Source organism: Apodemus sylvaticus, chromosome 10 (assembly GCF_947179515.1).
Source record: "Apodemus sylvaticus chromosome 10, mApoSyl1.1, whole genome shotgun sequence".
Lineage (NCBI taxonomy): Eukaryota > Metazoa > Chordata > Mammalia > Rodentia > Muridae > Apodemus > Apodemus sylvaticus.
The window spans coordinates 105,787,722-105,805,049 of NC_067481.1; the positions used below are offsets into that span (position 1 = coordinate 105,787,722).

The 17,328-nt window shown below is 45.1% G+C and overlaps 1 protein-coding gene across 4 annotated transcripts in view; it reads right to left on the reverse strand.

Annotated features, from left to right (window-relative positions):
* The window catches only part of Txndc11 (thioredoxin domain containing 11), a 61,354-nt gene that overhangs the window by 5,164 nt on the left and 38,862 nt on the right, over positions 1-17,328 (reverse strand). For 3 of the 4 annotated variants that reach the window (XM_052196215.1, XM_052196217.1, XM_052196216.1), the window contains 6 exons: positions 15,336-15,448; positions 13,051-13,251; positions 8,720-9,509; positions 5,763-5,905; positions 5,268-5,377; positions 555-635 (listed from right to left, as the gene is read on the reverse strand). In XM_052196215.1, coding sequence (XP_052052175.1) covers positions 555-635; positions 5,268-5,377; positions 5,763-5,905; positions 8,720-9,509; positions 13,051-13,251; positions 15,336-15,448 — 1,438 coding nt within the window. The remainder of the gene's footprint in view (positions 1-554; positions 636-5,267; positions 5,378-5,762; positions 5,906-8,719; positions 9,510-13,050; positions 13,252-15,335; positions 15,449-17,328) is intronic. The other variant, XM_052196218.1, reaches the window with a different exon arrangement.

Sequence of the window (17,328 nt, forward strand, 5' to 3'; positions counted from 1 at the left end):
ATGTTTGGGCCTACACTTCTAACTCCGTCCAGCCCTCCTTGCTAACACTCCCCCAGTTTGTGGAGCTTTCCGCACAGCTGGGTGGCAGACAACCTCAGAGCAGACTGTGTACACGTAGAAGGATCTCCCTAAGAATGGAGCAGTGGGTACAGAACTGCCAGTGCCCTCGGTGAGAGGGACACATAGGTAGCAGCAGGATTCATCCCGCACAAACATGAGCACTGTCCTGTCAATTGTAGCATCTTTACAGGTTCACAGGCTATCTAGTTCCCAGGGATGTACTTGGTAGGTTGAGGTGAAGGCTATCCTAGTCTACATAATGAGTTCTAGAACAGCCAGAGCTACATAGTGAGGCCCTGTCTCAAGAAACAAATAATAAACATATTAATACACGACGTTCCCACAGTAAAGCTCTTCTACTCCATCTCTAATGGCAATACTCTAACAATAGTTTAGAGCATAATGAATGATTTACAGTGGAAGCTCATTTCATCTTCAGCCCTGAACAAGAGAATCCTACTTACACAATATTGAAAAAAAAAATCCAGCCTTACCTATTGCAGGGAAAAAACAAAACAGTAGGAAGACGGTCAACCATGAATTCCCAAGGAAGATCATTCTGAGACACATCGATCCTGACAGAGGCAAAGGGAAAATGACCAGTAAGAAGTGATTGGCCAAACAAGCCCCAAACCTGAAGAATTTGGAGTGTTTCTATGGCCCAGACTAGACTGACCCCCTTACTACAGGTGTAAGTCGGGTACCCACACTTTACAAACGTGCCACTGTGTACTCTGAGTAATAGAAGAACCTGAAACTAAGCATGCATTCCCCCAAGTTGTCTCCAGGAAAGAGTACTTCATCTACTCAGCAGGGTCTGGCGAGTATTCTAATCTGTGCATTAGTTCTAGAAAAGGAAAGCTACCGAGCACAGCACACACGGCAGGCTCCTTTGAAGACTATGCTTTATAGTCAATAAATCTAGATGAAGGCTAAATTGAATGTACTGTCTTAGCAGAGTGCCAAACCTCGTCCCCCACCCCTCCTCTTCTCCCCACCATGGGCCTTGCTGCTGCAGCTGGTCTAGTTCAGCTAGTTTAGCTCAGGATGTCGTCAACCATCTTGCTGCCTGAGCTCTAGTGCCGGGATTACTGGCATGTGCACCAAGGACAGTAGATTAATGTATGTATATAAAAATGACATCTATTAAATCACCCACCCTGTGAATAATTACTGTAGAATTGACCACAACTGCTCTGGTGAATGAACTCCCTCCAGCAGCAGGCTGGGCAGCTGATGAGGATGTGTGCTGACCCATCAGAGGCTGATGGCATCTTAAGGGGGGGATATTCATGATCAGTGCACAAGGAAGATGAAGATGCCTGGACCTATTAATTTGGTGGGGTTTTTTAAAAAGATATAAGTGGTATGGGATGATCAGGCAGTATAAACCAGTGTTATGTATTTGCCCACATTGCCATATGGCCAAGGAATGTGGATGAGGTGTGTCAGTTTGTATATGCTTGGCACCATTAGGAGGTGTGGCATGGTGGGCGTGGGCTTTAAGACCCCTGTCCAAGCTGCCTGGAAGCTAGTCTTCTCCTAGCAACCTCCAGAAGAAAATGAAGAACTCTCAGCTCCTCCTGCTCCATGCCTGCCTGGATGCTGCCATGTTCCTGTCTTGATGATAATGGACTGAACCTCTGAACCTGTAAGCCAGCCCCAATTAAATGTTTTTATAAGAGTTGCCTTGGTCATGGTGTCTGTTCACAGCAGTAAAACCCTAAGGAAGACAAGGTGGTAGAGTGCTTTTTTAGCATAATTTATAGCAAAGCCCTTCTTAAACCAGGCATGGTAGCACACACCTACAATTTCAACACTCAGGAGACAAAACCTAGAGGATTACAAGTTCAAGGTCATCTTTGGCTGCATAGTTATTTGGAGGCCAGCCTGGGATCAGGGATACTTTCATAAATACACAGAGAAAACTCTAAAATTGGCACAACCAAATGCAAATGCAAATTTTCCTCCATATCTTTTAAACAAAGTCTGCCTCTGCTTGTGAAAGCCAAGTGGTATTGGCTGCCATCCTTCATAGTTGAATGTGTTTTCCCTCCAAATGTGTACTTCAAGTCCACTGTGAAGTGAGATCCTTTAACACCCACAGGAACTGCACTGAGCTACCAAGGTTCCTTCTTGAGATCCTCTCAGTGTCAGCAGCAGTCATACAGTGCCTACCCTACCCTTCTCCATTAATTCAGGGAAGTACTGATTTAGGGATGGACAGAAACGTCCACTATGCCAACTTCACTGATACATGCCTTTCCTGTTGCTGTAAGGATTTTCCTAAGTCCCCAAAGTGAAATTAACTGAATCAGAAATGTACAACTTTTTTGTGACTTCTTGCAAATGTTGTCAATGTAAATGTTGTCTTTTGTCTGACTATGCCAACTTTATTTTATCAATAGTAGATCCTGTCACTCGAAAGTATTTATTAATTAAAAAGCATAAATGACACTTGATTATATTTCTCAGGTGGTAGTTTCCCTGTTGTTTGCTTATTCTATCATTGGCCTGTGCTCTTTATTCTTATTGGATTTTAACTGTTTTTGTTAGTTTGCTTGTTTTTCTGAGACAGCTTCTCTGTGTAGCCCCTGGCTGTCCTGGAACTATCTCTGTAGGCCAGGCTAGCATTGTATTCAGAGATCTGCCTACCTCTGCCTCCCTAGTACAGTTCCAAGATTAAAGGTGCATGTCACCACCCAATGTATGGAGTTTAGGATTAAGGCGGGCATTGTGTATGCCAGACAGTACTCTATGCCCCACACTACAGCTTCAGCCCACCTTTAAATGGGGTGGGTCTACAGCAGCAACTCTTTTTTTGAGACAGGGTTTTTCTGTGTAGCCCCGGCTGTCCTGGAACTCATTCTGTAGACCAGTCTGGCCTCAAACTCAGAACTCTGCCTGCCTCTGTCTCCCGAGTGCTAGGGTTACAGGCGTGCACCCCCACCGCCCAGCCAGCAGCAACTCTTGAAGCTAAATACTGGCCCCTAATTTACTTTTTTTTCCCCCGAGACAGGGTTTCTCTGTGTAGCCCTGTCTGTCCTGGAACTCACTCTGTAGACCAGGCTGGCCTCGAACTCAGAAATCCGCCTGCCTCTGCCTCCCAAGTGCTGGGAATAAAGGCATGCACCACCATCGCCTGGCAGGCCCCTAATTTACATGTTGCACAATTCTGGACAAATTGCCTAATATTTCTGTGCCTTATATCAAAAGAAAGCAATGGAGTCAGCAGTTTCACCCGCTTAGTGTTCTGGGGCTTAAGTATATATGTATATAACAGTCTCTTAGCACAGCCACGTCTGAGACTACCATGCAGCAAGTGAGATATAAACACCTGTGTGCTTATGACTGCCCTTTAAAGCATGTTTTTATTATGGAGTACAGCTAAGTGGTAGGGCATTTTGCTTTGTATGCATGAGACCCTAGGTTTAATCCTGCCACCAACAAAGAAAAAGGAAGAAAGAAAACCATTCACATCAAGAATGTTTTCTCACTGCACATACTTCTAGTGGATATGAGTCATTTTTCATTATCTTTTCACTGGAAAGATTTTTATCTCTATCTTCTGCATTTTCCCTCATGATTTGGTCTAAACTGCTCACTTAATGATCTGGATTTGAGATTCTGGTAAAGTGCTTATTATATCAGCTATTGCTATTGCTCTTGGTTGCTGACCAGACTAGAGCCTATTGTAGACACAACACACTTCAGCTGCAGGACAGAGAATTAAACTGGAAAGGAAGTGGAAGGCTACAGGACCATAAGGTGCTATTAGGCAGCTAGGAAAGGAAAGGCATCAATGATCATAGCCAGTGGCAGAGCGTGCATGTACACTGCTGACCTCCAGACAAGATGTGGCCCACAGGCACATCAGTGGCATGCCTATTTTCTGATTGGATTTGAGGCCTGCTGCATAACTCAAAAAAAAAACCCAAAAAAACCAAAAAACAAAGACAAAAACATCAAAACTCATCAAAAGACCAAGGCCGTGAAGGTCACAGGCCCCAGTGGGGAACTTACTAGTGTTAAATGTACAAATGCCATGTAAATATTTATGCTTATGTCCACAGGCAAATGCTGCTTTCTCAGCTTTTATTAGAGAAGCTTCTTTCTGCACCCAACAGTGGCAGATGAAGGAACTCAGGGAGATGGAAAAGTTTGAGAACTGATGACTGGGGGAGGGATTTGAAATCCTCTACTGTGAGCCGACACAGCCATTGCCTTTATGAACGTACAACATTTACTCAGGAACGGGGAAGGGCTCATGGCCTATCCTTCCTAGGGATTCATTAGCCAAGGGAGAGGAAGTACTCATCTTCAATAGTGTAGCCACTGGTATACCCTCTATGGTCAAGGGTATAGCTCCACACCCATAAGCATGCAGATGACTCTGGTTAAACTCAGTTACAAAACAAAAACAGTATGACATGAGATTGGGAAGCGACTTACAAAGAGGAAAGAGAGAAGGTTAACGGGCATGAGGGTGTAAAAAAGGTGTGTATTGAGTATACTCAGGGTGTACCATATATGTGCATACAAAATTGGAGGAGCTGGGTATGATGGTGTGCACCTTTATTCCTAGCACACAAGCGGTAGAGGTAGGTGGATCTGAGTTCAAGGTCAGTGTGGTTTTACATGGTGAGTTCCAGGCCAGCCAGGGCTACATAGTAGACCCTATCTAGAAACTCCCACCTACCCAACTGTCATATAATACATGTAATTAAACTGGTGTTTGAAGGCAGGGATGGTAGCTTATACCTGTAATCCTAGCTCTTAGTAGACTGAGGCTGAAGGACTACCAGGAATTAAAGGCCAGCCTAGGCTACATAGTAAACTCAAGCCAACCTGAACTAGAGTGAGAGTCTGTCTCAAAACAAAGGATTTAAAATGTGTTTATACAAAAGCCCACATAAAGCAACCCCAGTCATAACTAGACGCATAGATATCAACAAAGTCTTCCTCTTGATTTCACCAATGAAGAGGAAAGCAAGGGCAAAGGCCCTGAGTCCTGGGCTGGGTTCCAATTCTGGGAACCCCTTCTCAAGACATCTAAGCAGCCAGACTTGGACCTGGTTTTCTATGTATTCCAGTCAGCAGTAAGCATTTTTTTATGATCATTAACTTGCAACCCACCCAACATGGGCTGGTTGTCAGAGAGGATTAAGAGCAGCACAGCCCTCGAGGCTTAAGACTGGCATCCTTACCTGGCCACAGTAAATGTGTCTTCTGGCAGGAGCCGAGCTAGCTGGATAAAGATGTGATTGAGAGATGGGCAAAAACCACACCACTGTGTATAATAGAGCAGCAGAACATCCTGTGGGAAGGGGAGACAGTAGTTACTCACACCTGCTCTTGGCCCTCGCCTCCTGCTGTGCATTGAGTCAACATCATGGTGAGATTTCCATCTTTAGTTATATTTGTGATTTTGTTTATGGTCTTTGGAAAACTAGAAAAGCCCATGCAATCTGCTCATGTTCCACCTCAAAACTAACCTGCACATCAAACCCAGACTGTTTTCCCTCAAATAACCACAGCGGTAGGAATTAAGACGGATAGAGCGCTTGACTTTTGACCCTCTCTAGCACTCCTAAACCTGTTCCTGAACCAATCGCTACTGAGTGAGCACTCTCCACTCAGACAACTGTGGAGCCTCATGAGGCTCAAATGCTCTCCATGAAGCCCTAGCTCCCATCCTATACCTGTTTCTGAAGGGTTACTTCCCAGAAGGTATCAGTTGTTACTTCGGTGATTAAATGCTGAGTCGGAAACTGAGCAGAATCACTTCCAGTGAGATGCCTTTTTAAGGGGCTGTAGAGAACACTGAAGTTTTGAATAAAAGACTCTGAAAATAAAGAGAAAATGAGATCAGCTTTGGTCTAGGTACAAGCAGAATAGCTTGCCTACTTTAAATTTCAAACACTTCAAAACTGAAATATTTCCCATGTCTACATTTTTATTATTGTTTGATTTTACTCGGTTTTGTTTATAAGACAGAGCCTTACTTTATAGTTCTGGTTGATTTGGAACTTGCTATGTGGACCAGGCTGGCCTTGAACTCAGAGATCTACCTGCCTCTTGAGTAATAGGAGCAAAGGCCTGTGGCCCCATATTTATGGGTTTTTGTTTGTTTGTTTTTTGTTTTAATCACCTCAACAAGGCAGAACCTAACACAAGGGCCCAGGGTACCAACAGACCTGACTTTGGCAGTAGGAACTCCAAGGACAGTGTGTGAGGGTGGTGCTCAATGCATTATGGGGATTCCATCCTGCTCTTCTGCACAGGGGCTGCATGAGAACAGAGTGGCACACACCAACCCTCTACAGGTGGCAGCCTTGAATGCTAAGCCCTTTAAGTATCACTACAAATGCAGTGCCAGTACAATGTGAAGGTGTTTAAAGCTCATTACTCTGAGACCAAGAAGCTTTTCGTTTCCTTTATTAAAATTCTTCAAGTTAACTTTTTTAAAAAAGCTAACAAAAGTAAACAATTATACATGGTAAAAAATATATAAGTAAACCTGTAAATAATAAAAGTCTTAACATTCGCCAACAATCTCACCCTTACCACCAATGCCACATCTCAGAACCCTCTCCCTCTCTTCCAACTCCCTCCAATGGAGGTCTTAACAGTGACTCACTATGAAGAAACAGGAGGTAGGAGGAGTGCCGTGAACACCGAAGACATGTCTTTATCATAGCTCAGCAAAGCTTAATTGGCTATAGTTTTGGACTGTGAAACCATGGCTCCTAATGTTAATGAAGCCAAAATTCTGAAGCCACTCCCAAATCTTCTACAAAGTAGAGAACAGAGAAAACTGCTGGGTGGGCCAGAGTTAATACAAAAGATGAGATGAAACCTCAAGAGGCTGTCTTTCAGAAAACCTGCGAATTCAATGTAATGTGTTATGAGCTTCTCTGAGATGATATTACAGAATCCAGAGAACGTAATCAACACTTGCTTTAAAACTTACATGCTCATTTGGGTGTGGTGGTACACACCTTTAATTCTAGTGCTTGGGAGGCAGAGGCAGGTGGATCTCTTGAGTCTGAGGCCAGCTTGGTATACACAGTGAGTTCTAGGAAAGCCAAAGCTATAGAGACAGACCCTGTTTCACAAGAGGAATAAAACCAAATCACAATAACAAAAACATAGCTGGGGGCTGTGGAGACATAGCTGCTCTTTCAGAGGACCTGGGTTCAGTTTTCAGCATCTACATGGTAGCCCACAATTGCCTGCTGCAGAAGATTCAATGCCTCTTCTGGCCTCTGCGTACCACACATACATGCAGGCAAAATACCATATACATAAAACAAAATAATAAAAATAAAAACTTAAACCACATGCTTGGAGTGGGGGGTGGGGTGGAGAAATGGCTTTAGAGTACTGACTGCTTTTCCAGGGGACCCAGGTTTGACTCCCAGCACCCACATAGTGACTCAGAACAGATTCAGATTCAGAGGCAGGTACTGCACATATGTGATATACAGACATACATGCAGCAAAATACTCATGCACATAAAAATAAACATCAAAATGAAATACATTTGTTTCACTTAAGGAAGTTAATACACTAACACATCATAGGCTGGGGTAACAGTGCTCATGAAGTTCCTGGCCACAGGTCTGCTCTGAGCACCAGAGTGCCTGTGATGAGAATGTCTAATGTGACACAGAATAACCAACATTTCCCGAGCCCTTTCATGAAGGTGGCTAATGTGAATGCTTTGCCTGGACAGACAAAAGGACTAGGACTGCAGGAGCTATGCTCGCCCTGCCTTCTTAGTCTCTGAACTTAGAACAAGTTCCTCTCACTATCACACTCCTCCTTCCTCCACTTGGCAAGCACTGGCTCCCCCTGCACCTCCAGTGATGCTGAACTAACAAGGCTTTTGAATTCTTAGTTTCTTGTGTTTCATGTCAGGAAAAGCAAAGTCTGCAGACAGGACAGCATGAGTCCATTTGCTGCTGCTGCCAAGCCCTGGGAGTCAACTCTGGGCTGCTTTCCCATAGTAAAAAGGCTTAGGTCACCTCATGTGGTTTTTACTGCAACCTGCTCTCAACACTTGTACACTGCAATGTACACTGGAGGATAAGGCAGGCTTCTTCAACATGCTATAAAAGTTCAGTATATTGAATGGGGCGGGGTGTGTGTGTGTGTGTGCCTAGACTCATGTATTCAACCCCTTGGAGCAAGAGTGAGCCAAGCCATCTAAGTCTACTTGCGTCTGCTTCAGTTCCTCTCAACTGCCGTGCTGTTACTGGCCATGGTCATCAGCCCCCACACGTCCCATTAGGAAGTCTCTCACCACTTTGTCTGGCATGGGAGCCAGGTTCCTTGTGATTAGTATCTGCTCAGCTTTGGAAAGGTGACAGAAGTTGCCAGTCTTAGACTCCTAGTCCCTACAGGTTATCTGACAAACTGGACCAAATTTTGACAGACAGAAACTTCTGCTCTACTCCTGGACAAGCTAGCTTTTTTTCAAAGTGACCAACCAACAGATAAAGACAATTTTTGATCAGTTGTCTGAAGACTTAAAATGAGCTATGAAGCTGGTGTCACCCCTATGATTAGGAATAATGAGACCATCAATGCAAATTACAGCTCTTAAGCTAAATAAAGCTTATTATGCTGAGGGAGGCAAACCACCTACAGTACCTAGAGTGAACTTCATGAGGGCTTGTTTGGGATCCAGGATATAGTGAGATTCTTCTTTCACATCAACAATTGTGGCAAACTCCTTCACGGGAGCAGAGCTCGGGGCACCCAGTCTTTCTGCATATACCCAAAATAAATTGGAATCCAGAAGGTAGATGTTCAGGGTCTTGTTGGTTCTGCAGCTCAGGCCTGTGAAGGCTGTGCTCGTGAGGCCCACTTCAGGAAAGCGGTACCTGTCCTCCTCAATGTGAGGAATGGAGCTCGGGGCAGTGGCCTCACAGCTCTTCTCTAAGGAAGAGAACTGGATGGCTGGGGCTGTAAAGACATTCTGTTCAGAGCCAGTAAGGCTTGCCATGCCCCGGGATATGGTTCTGCAACATGCAGTGTAGTAGCTGAAAGGGCTGTAGGAGGTTAAGAAGTTGCTGCATTCTATGCTGCCCGACACCACATGATAAAAAGTTTGCTCCTTGAGGTAGAAAGAATCCAGAGCGGCTGCCATCTCGAAGAAGCTGCACTGTGGCACACTCACTGAGCTAGGCCTGGTACCACCCACTGTCTGGTTGACACACAGCTCACAAACATTGTGGGTCCTGGAGACGGCTGGCCCATGTGGCAGGACCACTGTGTTACAGCAGGGAGACGCCATCAGCTGAGTATCAGGTAGTGGAGCTGGCAGCTCTGGTGCCAGGGACTGGAACACAGGTGCCTCCACCCGCCGCAGGTGCTGAAGGAGGTGCTCCACCACCCGGTCCCCATGACAGTTATTGTACTCCAAGGCCACTTCGGTGATCTGAAAGACAGGGCAGAACTGGTAAGAGGCCCAAGTTTTATGGATGGGGAAAATGGTAGTTGTGCTTAGATGGTATCCCTGAGTCACAGGCAGGAGAGAAGTAGCCACGCCAAACTTTAGCTGTAGTTGTTTTGGTTTTAGTTATTTGAGACAGGGTTTCTCTACAGACTGGCCTCGAATTACTGGCTGCCTCAGCCTCCCAAGTGCTGGGATTAAAGGTGTGTGCTATCACTGCCCAGCTCACACCCGACTCTTAATTCAAGGGTCTTGAGTTATTTTATTTATTTATTTTTTTACAACATGCCCCTCGATCAGCAAGCAATGAAGACAGATAAAGTCCAGCAGGCAAAACTGTTCAGCTCAGGAATGTATCCAGACAGAAAGACGAGCCCTCCTGCCTCCCGGGTGGGCACACTTCTTCATACCTTTAACATTTGTCTATGCTGTCATTTTTTTCTAATCTTCAGTAAGTCTGAAAACTTCTCAAACACATGTAGTAATTTTTTTTTTTTTTTTTTGGTTTTTTGGATTTTTTTTTTTTCCCTGAGACAGGGTTTCTCTGTGTTGCCCTGGCTGTCTTGGAACACACTCTGTAGACCAGGTGGCCTAGAACTCAGAAATCCGCCTGCCTCTGCCTCCCAGGTGCTGGGATTACAGGCATGCGCCACTACCGCCCGACACATGTAGACATTTAAGTAAATTTACAGCATATATTCTTCCAAATACATCCATGCTACACAGGAGGTCACACAGCAGCCTGCTCCCAATAGTCCACACCCACCTTCCCTTTTCCAGAGCATCTCTCCCTTCCATGGACCACAGTTGCCTCAAGCTAGAAACCAGCTAGTCCTCTATTTCTGCTCAGGCCACACCCTCATTTTTCTTGAACTTCCACACTGATAACTGCTGTTCTTAAGACCCTGCTCAGACAAAGGCAGCCCCACTCTGAAAAGTAAGTGAACTAGCTTCTGCAATTTTAGCCCATCACCCACCCACGGCCTCAGAGGTTTCTGCTGGAATGCCCCTTTTCTTTACAGGTTTGTGGATCTTCTCTGACAGGACCAAGTTTGAGCAGGTGCGAACATATGACATTTCTGAGGAGTGTGTACAATATATTTTCTTGAAGAGAGTAACCACTTTACTTTCAAGTTTAAGGTCATCTTCAGCTATTTAGTGAGTTCAAAGTCAGTCTGGACTATGTGAGACTGTCTCAAACAAAAAAGTGTGTCAGTATGTATGAGCCATTTAATGAATACATTTTCAACTTAGACAACTTCTATTTATAGAACTTCAGTATTTATAGAAGATTAATTTAAAACATCAAAACATATTTACAGACTAATTCTTAGAATAAAAAGCCACTTTAGATGATAAATTAGATGTTTTAAGTGACCCCTCACCCATATAAACATCTTTATCCTTTTTGGACAAGATTCTTAACAGCACATGTGCCAATTCCAAAAGATAGCTCAGGGCAGAAAACAAGTCAAGGGGGCTTTGGAGGCTGAGACAAAGGTCTCCTTTGCCTGGCATGCTGCGTAACATACAGCATGATATATGTCTCAAGAACGCTCTTAGGGGCACGAGGGGCTGCTGTTACTGGTGTCAGGATCAATGCAGGTATGGAGTGTGCATTTATGTAGCATTATGTAGCATATGTGTAAGGGCAGCTGCCCATTCCCAGGCTTGGTGTAGCCACCACCTGGTCACTTCTGGCCTACACAAAGCCTACAACTGTTACAAGCATCTTTGTCTCCTATGCCCTCATGAGTGTAAGTTCTTTCAAGCTTCTGCCCAGACCTAGGCCCACAATGTCAACAGAAAACACAGCGACCCGAGTTCACTCCTTCCCCAATGTGCCTGTATCCTTCTAAGCCTCCCCTGACCTCTTCTGACACTTCCTGACCCTGGCCTGGCTGAACCTGACTGTCCACTGCCGGAGTTAGAAGCAGATTCTTGATTCCAGATTAGACCACTTTCTGAGACCAGATGACAGTGTTTACCACACTTCCTTTCCCATGAGCTCCCAGGACGCAATGAACCCTGGCCAGGCTGACCTGCCACATGGAAGGAAAGTGCTGGGCAGATGTTGCTTGTCTCAGAAATACTAAGCCGGGCGGTGGTGGCACATGCCTGTAATCCCAGCACTTGGGAGGCAGAGGCAGGCGGATTTCTGAGTTTGAGGCCAGCCTGGTCTGCAGAATAAGTTCCAGGACAGCCAGGGCTACACAGAGAAACCCTGTCTCAAAAAAACAAAAACCAACAACAACAACAAAATACTAAGGGGCCATACCAACCATATGTGGAGGGAAAGTATCAGAGTCCACCCACCTCAGAGCACCCCCCTAAGAGCTTGGGGAACGGAGTCTCAGATGAAACTGATTTTTTAGAAAAAAGGCTTGTTGGCAGATTGTAAAAACAGAAGATGTAGGGAGATACTCATCTCTGAGCATGAGGCTAGGCACAAAGCCTCCCTTTGGTGCCAAATTCAACCTCAGCCCTCTGAAGTAAGGTACTAGACTCCTGCCAATACTACCCTGCCACCCTGCATGCCCAAGTCAAGGGAGACACTGTCTCAAAAGTTAAAGTAAAAGCATGCAAAGGCTTTGTCAACGCTTAATCTAGATGCCTAGGCATGGAAAAGCGATTCTTGGATCATAAAGCATGCACGCAATGCACATTTTCTAAAGGAATGAGGCTTGAAGTGACACTTTCCCTCCACTTCAGTCCAGTGGAAGGAACAGAACTGCTTCACTTCTTTCTCGTTTCTTCTTTTAAAGCCAGGCTGTGCATCCAGTAGAAGGCTCCCAGTGGGCATAACAACTGAACCAGATGCTGGAGAACAGCACAGTGAGCCTGGCTAGTGAGCTCTTCCCCAGTTTCCAGAGCAGTGCTGAGAGGCCAGGGACAGGCACTGTCTGCCTCGCCTACAGTGACTCAGATTATAGTTTGGGCCAATTAAGGGATCCTTGTAGGAAAGGGGAAAGCCCAGTAAATCCAATTTAGCAACCCCAGGCTGTCTGCTGAGTGTTATTGCTCCCTCTAAGCGCCTCTGAACGATCCACATATAAAATAAACTCATGCTTAGAGAGAACGGATATCCCAGAGAGCAGGGCAGGAGGGAGGGAAGACTCTGGGCATTTGTCTCTGGAAACCTGTGCATCTGCACAACAATTAAGGTTTAGAGAAAAAGGCACATGTCATCAGTCCAGCTGCCTGGCTAGGTCCCCCAAAAGTGGCATCCATAGGCTTGATCAGCCTGCCTGAGTTCCCACTACCCACTCAACAGGAAGGTCAGTATAACCATCTGAAGAAGAGCTGTTTGCTAGGTCTCTGGGGAAACAAGTTCATTTCCCTTCTCTGCTATTTATCCCAGACCAGAGCAACAAATAGAAAGTCCAAGAAGCTGGGGAATCCCTGTCCCAGGCAAAGGCCACTGAGGCCCAGCTACTGTTCCTGATGGCTGCCTGAGATGATGGGTCAGTGCCCATGAATGCGGATGGAGAGCTATGACAGGTGTCAGAACCACTAGGACTCTTACCTCATCTAGGAGATGATGCCTCTCTGCTAGGGGATCAAAAGGTATGAACAGGAAGAGTGCTGGTCCTTTCTTCAGCTCATTGTTCAACAGCAGACTCTTGCCTCCATGGGGTTGTAGCCATCGGAAGAGGGTCTCCTGGTTTTCTGAGGCCCACTTATAGATGTTTTCAGCTGTGAAGTTCATGACTTCCCTGGGGAAGACCTGCCAAGAACAAATGTAACACAATAATGCAGGTGCGACAGCCAAGGCAGAGCGAAAGCCTAGCATGGCATTCCAGAGGCCGAGTCAGGCTGCACTGCGAGGGAAGAAAAGGCACCCAGAGCCATGACTATGGGCTGTGAAGCCAACACTTGGCCCACCTCTCCACACAGTCTCAACAAGAGGGCAGAAAACCACCATGGGAGCAAGAGGTAACTTTCAGATCACTGGGTTCACCTTTTGTCCTGAGATAGACTCACCTATCCAGACACTGTCCCTACCTTCAGGTGGCTGTAATGACCTCTAATCACTGTAAGGAGAGTTACAGAGCACCACGTGCTATTTATAATAATCTAGGTCTATTGTCTATGGTTACAGGATGTTATATCTTAATCTTAGCTTGTCAAATTCTGTCCCAGAGGCCAGAGTGAAGCATCCACTAGGCAGAAGCTACAAAGGCTTTGTTCAAGGTCACCCCAGTAACTGGACAAATTCCTGGCATTGAACAGGGATTCAGCAGATGCTAGAACAAATCAGCGAGTGACCTGAGCACACACAGGTCCTAGATCACATCATGTGTAGCAGGAAGGAAGAGACACTTGGCATTTCCCTTTGCTTTTGGGTTGTGGTTTTTTTTTGTTTGTTTTTGTTTTTGGTTTTTTTGTCTTATTTTTTTTATTTTTGGAACATAAAAGTACTTTTGAAAGTCCAATGATATAAATCACAAGTTTCAAACAATTTCCAGAGTGGTACTTTGGGAAGTTTCACAAAATGAAGTGTGGTAACACTAGAATGGAGACCTAAGTAACTTCAAATGAATGTACCTACTGCTTTTTACGCCACTAACCTTCCAATGATACTTCATTTGATAAAAAGCATCTGCTGGCAAACACCAGAACTACTGCCCAGTTCTTCTTCCCCCTTACTCTTCCGTAGTGTCCTGTGCTATAAATACACGTCAGCTAAAACAATGGTGTGAGAAAATGAGAGCTAGCAAAGCAGAGGAAGTGAGAAGCGAGACAGGCGCAAGGAGAGGGGGCAGGCTGTGGAGAGGCAGCCAGTAGCAATGCTCAGAGGAGGACAGTGGGGGTTTAAAACACTTTTTTTTGGAAAACACAGAAATACGTGTAACGGAATATGAATACCAAGAAGAAAAGCCCAGTATCTGTGTACTCTAAGAGTTAGGCAGATGCTAAAATGACTGGCAAGCAAGGGGAATCCCTAGTGAGTTTTCAATAGCACCTAAAAAGACCTAGGACCCTGAGCCAAGGGAAGGAACCTTCACTGCAACCAAATCCTGCCAGCAGTGAAAACCCTTCAGAGGCCCATCGAGAGGCCTCAGTGTGGGAAGTGCATTTGCTGCCAAGCCTGACGACCTGAGTTCCACTCCTAGGACGTTCATGGTGAAAGGAGAAAATGAACTCCTGCAAATTGTCCTTGGACCTGTGGCGTGTATATGACAAAATAAATGTAATTAAAAATAAAACACTTCAGAAATATACCCTGTCAGCCACGACTGTTTAAGTAGCAAGAACGCAGCTATAGAGCCCGGTACTCAGAGGAGGTGAATGGCGGCAGGCCCAGCAAAAAGGCAAAGGAACTCAGGAACAAGGAGATACTGAGAACCCGGGTCCTCTGAGATCAGAAGCTACCAGCTTCTCCCTGTGTCATGACAAAGACTTCAACACTGCACCATTAATACAGGACATAAGCTACTCACATCCCTGTGTTTCATACAAGAACAAATGAACAATACTGCCCAGTGGAAGCTCATCTCGGAGATCATGTACCTGGAGTGAGAGATCACCAACTGAGTATCTGCAGCTTCACCTAAGAAGGACAACCTAGCAAAGCTAATCCAGAATCTAAGAATCTAAGTAACAGCACAGTCATGAGCCCTCTAGCACTTGGATCTTAACCGGGGCGAGGCTCGAGTGGGCTTACAGGAATTCTCAATTTGCACATAAAATCACATGTTCTTTCCTAAGGAGAGGCTCATATATTCCATCCAGTTCTTAATTGAGTCTGTGACCTACATAAGGTTAAGAACCACTGTGCTAATACAAATGTGATTTTAAAATACTTACAAGTGATGTGTTGAAATGTCTATGTAAATACACACTTCCAGAGTGTACTAAGGATACCAGTTTCGCAAGATGTTTATTTGTGATAACCCCAAATCGTACTGTTCCTAGGTAATCTGAAACAGAAAATGTTCCTTTATTAAAGAGAGGGCCCAGGCCTTAAAACAACACAAACCCATTGATCCAGTCCTAATGCACCTCGTCACTAGAGCAAGGCTGTTGCTAACCTGGCCTGGCCCTGGAAGGAGCAGTTACAAAAGCTAGACTCTTCACTCCCAGTCACTGGGGCTGAGGAGATCGCCACATCGACCTGCAGCCGTCTGACCTGTCTGCCACCCTGTCCCTCTTACTCAAACAGGCCTACCTCTGGGCAAGGCACAAGCTGCTGTCTCTGGACGCGTTCAGCTCCTTCTCATCACTTATCTTGCTCTCACTTTCCCTGCCTATAATCAAGTACTCAGGGGAGGAAAGCTTTGGGGAGATGTTGGGACTTTATCTTATTTTGATGGTATCTATAAGTACGTATATTGTCTTATTCATCTATTTATGTTTTATTTTATCCAAATTCCTCTTAGGAATTTAAGTCCCCCCTTTTTTTTTCAAAAGATTTATTTATTTATTATATATAAGTACACTGTAGCTGTCTTCAGACACACCAGAAGAGGGCATCAGATCTCATTACAGATGGTTGTGAGCCACCTTGTGGTTGCTGGGAATTGAACTTGGGACCTTTGGCAGAGCAGTCGGTGCTCTTAATGGCTGAGTCATCTCTCCAGCCCAGGAATTTAAGTTCTTATTTATTGCTGCTACCCTAGTTGGATGAAGATGACTCTGAACTTCCTATCCTCCTGCCTCCACCTTCCCAGTACTAGACTGAAGGAATGTGTCCCACAGCAGTTTATAGGGTGCTGGGGAGCAAGCCCAGGGTTTTATGCATGCTAGGCAAGCACTCTACCAACTGAGCAGTACCGCATGCCACTGACTGTATGTGAGATGAGTGAATCCAGCATATACAAACAACTCATACAAACTGACAATTAAAAAAATGACTGAAATGTGTACACCACAGAAAGGGAATGGACCTGGATAATCAATATATCAAAAAATACCCAATCTCACTCCGAGGGAAGCAAAATAATACCACCTTTGACCTTCAAACTGAGCCTGAAATATAAGGCATGGGGAATATAGACTATCACTGACCAGTAGCAGAGCACCGAGGCTCTGAGCTAGCAGAAGAGGTAAAGTCTGACACCTGACAACAGACGTTTGTCAACTATTGGCAACAAAGAAGGGACATGGCGGGCATGGTGGCACACACCTTTAGTCCCAGCACTCAGGAGACAGAGGCAATTGGATCTCTAGGCCAGCCTGGTCTACAAAGCAAGTTCCAGGACAGCTAGTGCTGCTACACAGAGAAACCCTGTCTTAACAAACAGAGAGGGGGAGGGGAGGGAAGGGGGAGGGAGGGTGGGAGGGAGACAGAGAAGGAAAAAGGAAAGGAGAAGAGAAACACTCCAACACAGCACAACTTCTGTTTAAAGTCCAAAACAAACCTCTCCCGCTTGGAAAGCAGTATTTTTCTCTAATGACACAGGGGAGTAGAAATGTACAAAGAACCTGAAGCGGGTACAGAGGCACACCATGTACAGTCCCAGACACTCTGAAGACCGGGGAAGAGCAATGCTTGAGCCTAGGAAGAGCTTAAGACCATGTTGGACAAAATATGGAGACATGCCTCAAACAGAACAAGAAGAATTTAAAAGGAGAGTAAAGTTAGTTTGGTGTTGAGGCACAAAGAGGGTTATAGCCACATATGTGATGCTTTTGTCACTAAAAATAAACAAATAGATAAATTAATGAGTAAATAAATAAATAGGCTTTAGTCTGCTATGTGTGCATCTGTCATGCATGAATGGAGAGTAAAGGAAAACCTCTGGTACAAGTTCTGGGGACAGAATTCAGGTTGTTAGCTCAATAGCAAGCACCTTCCCTG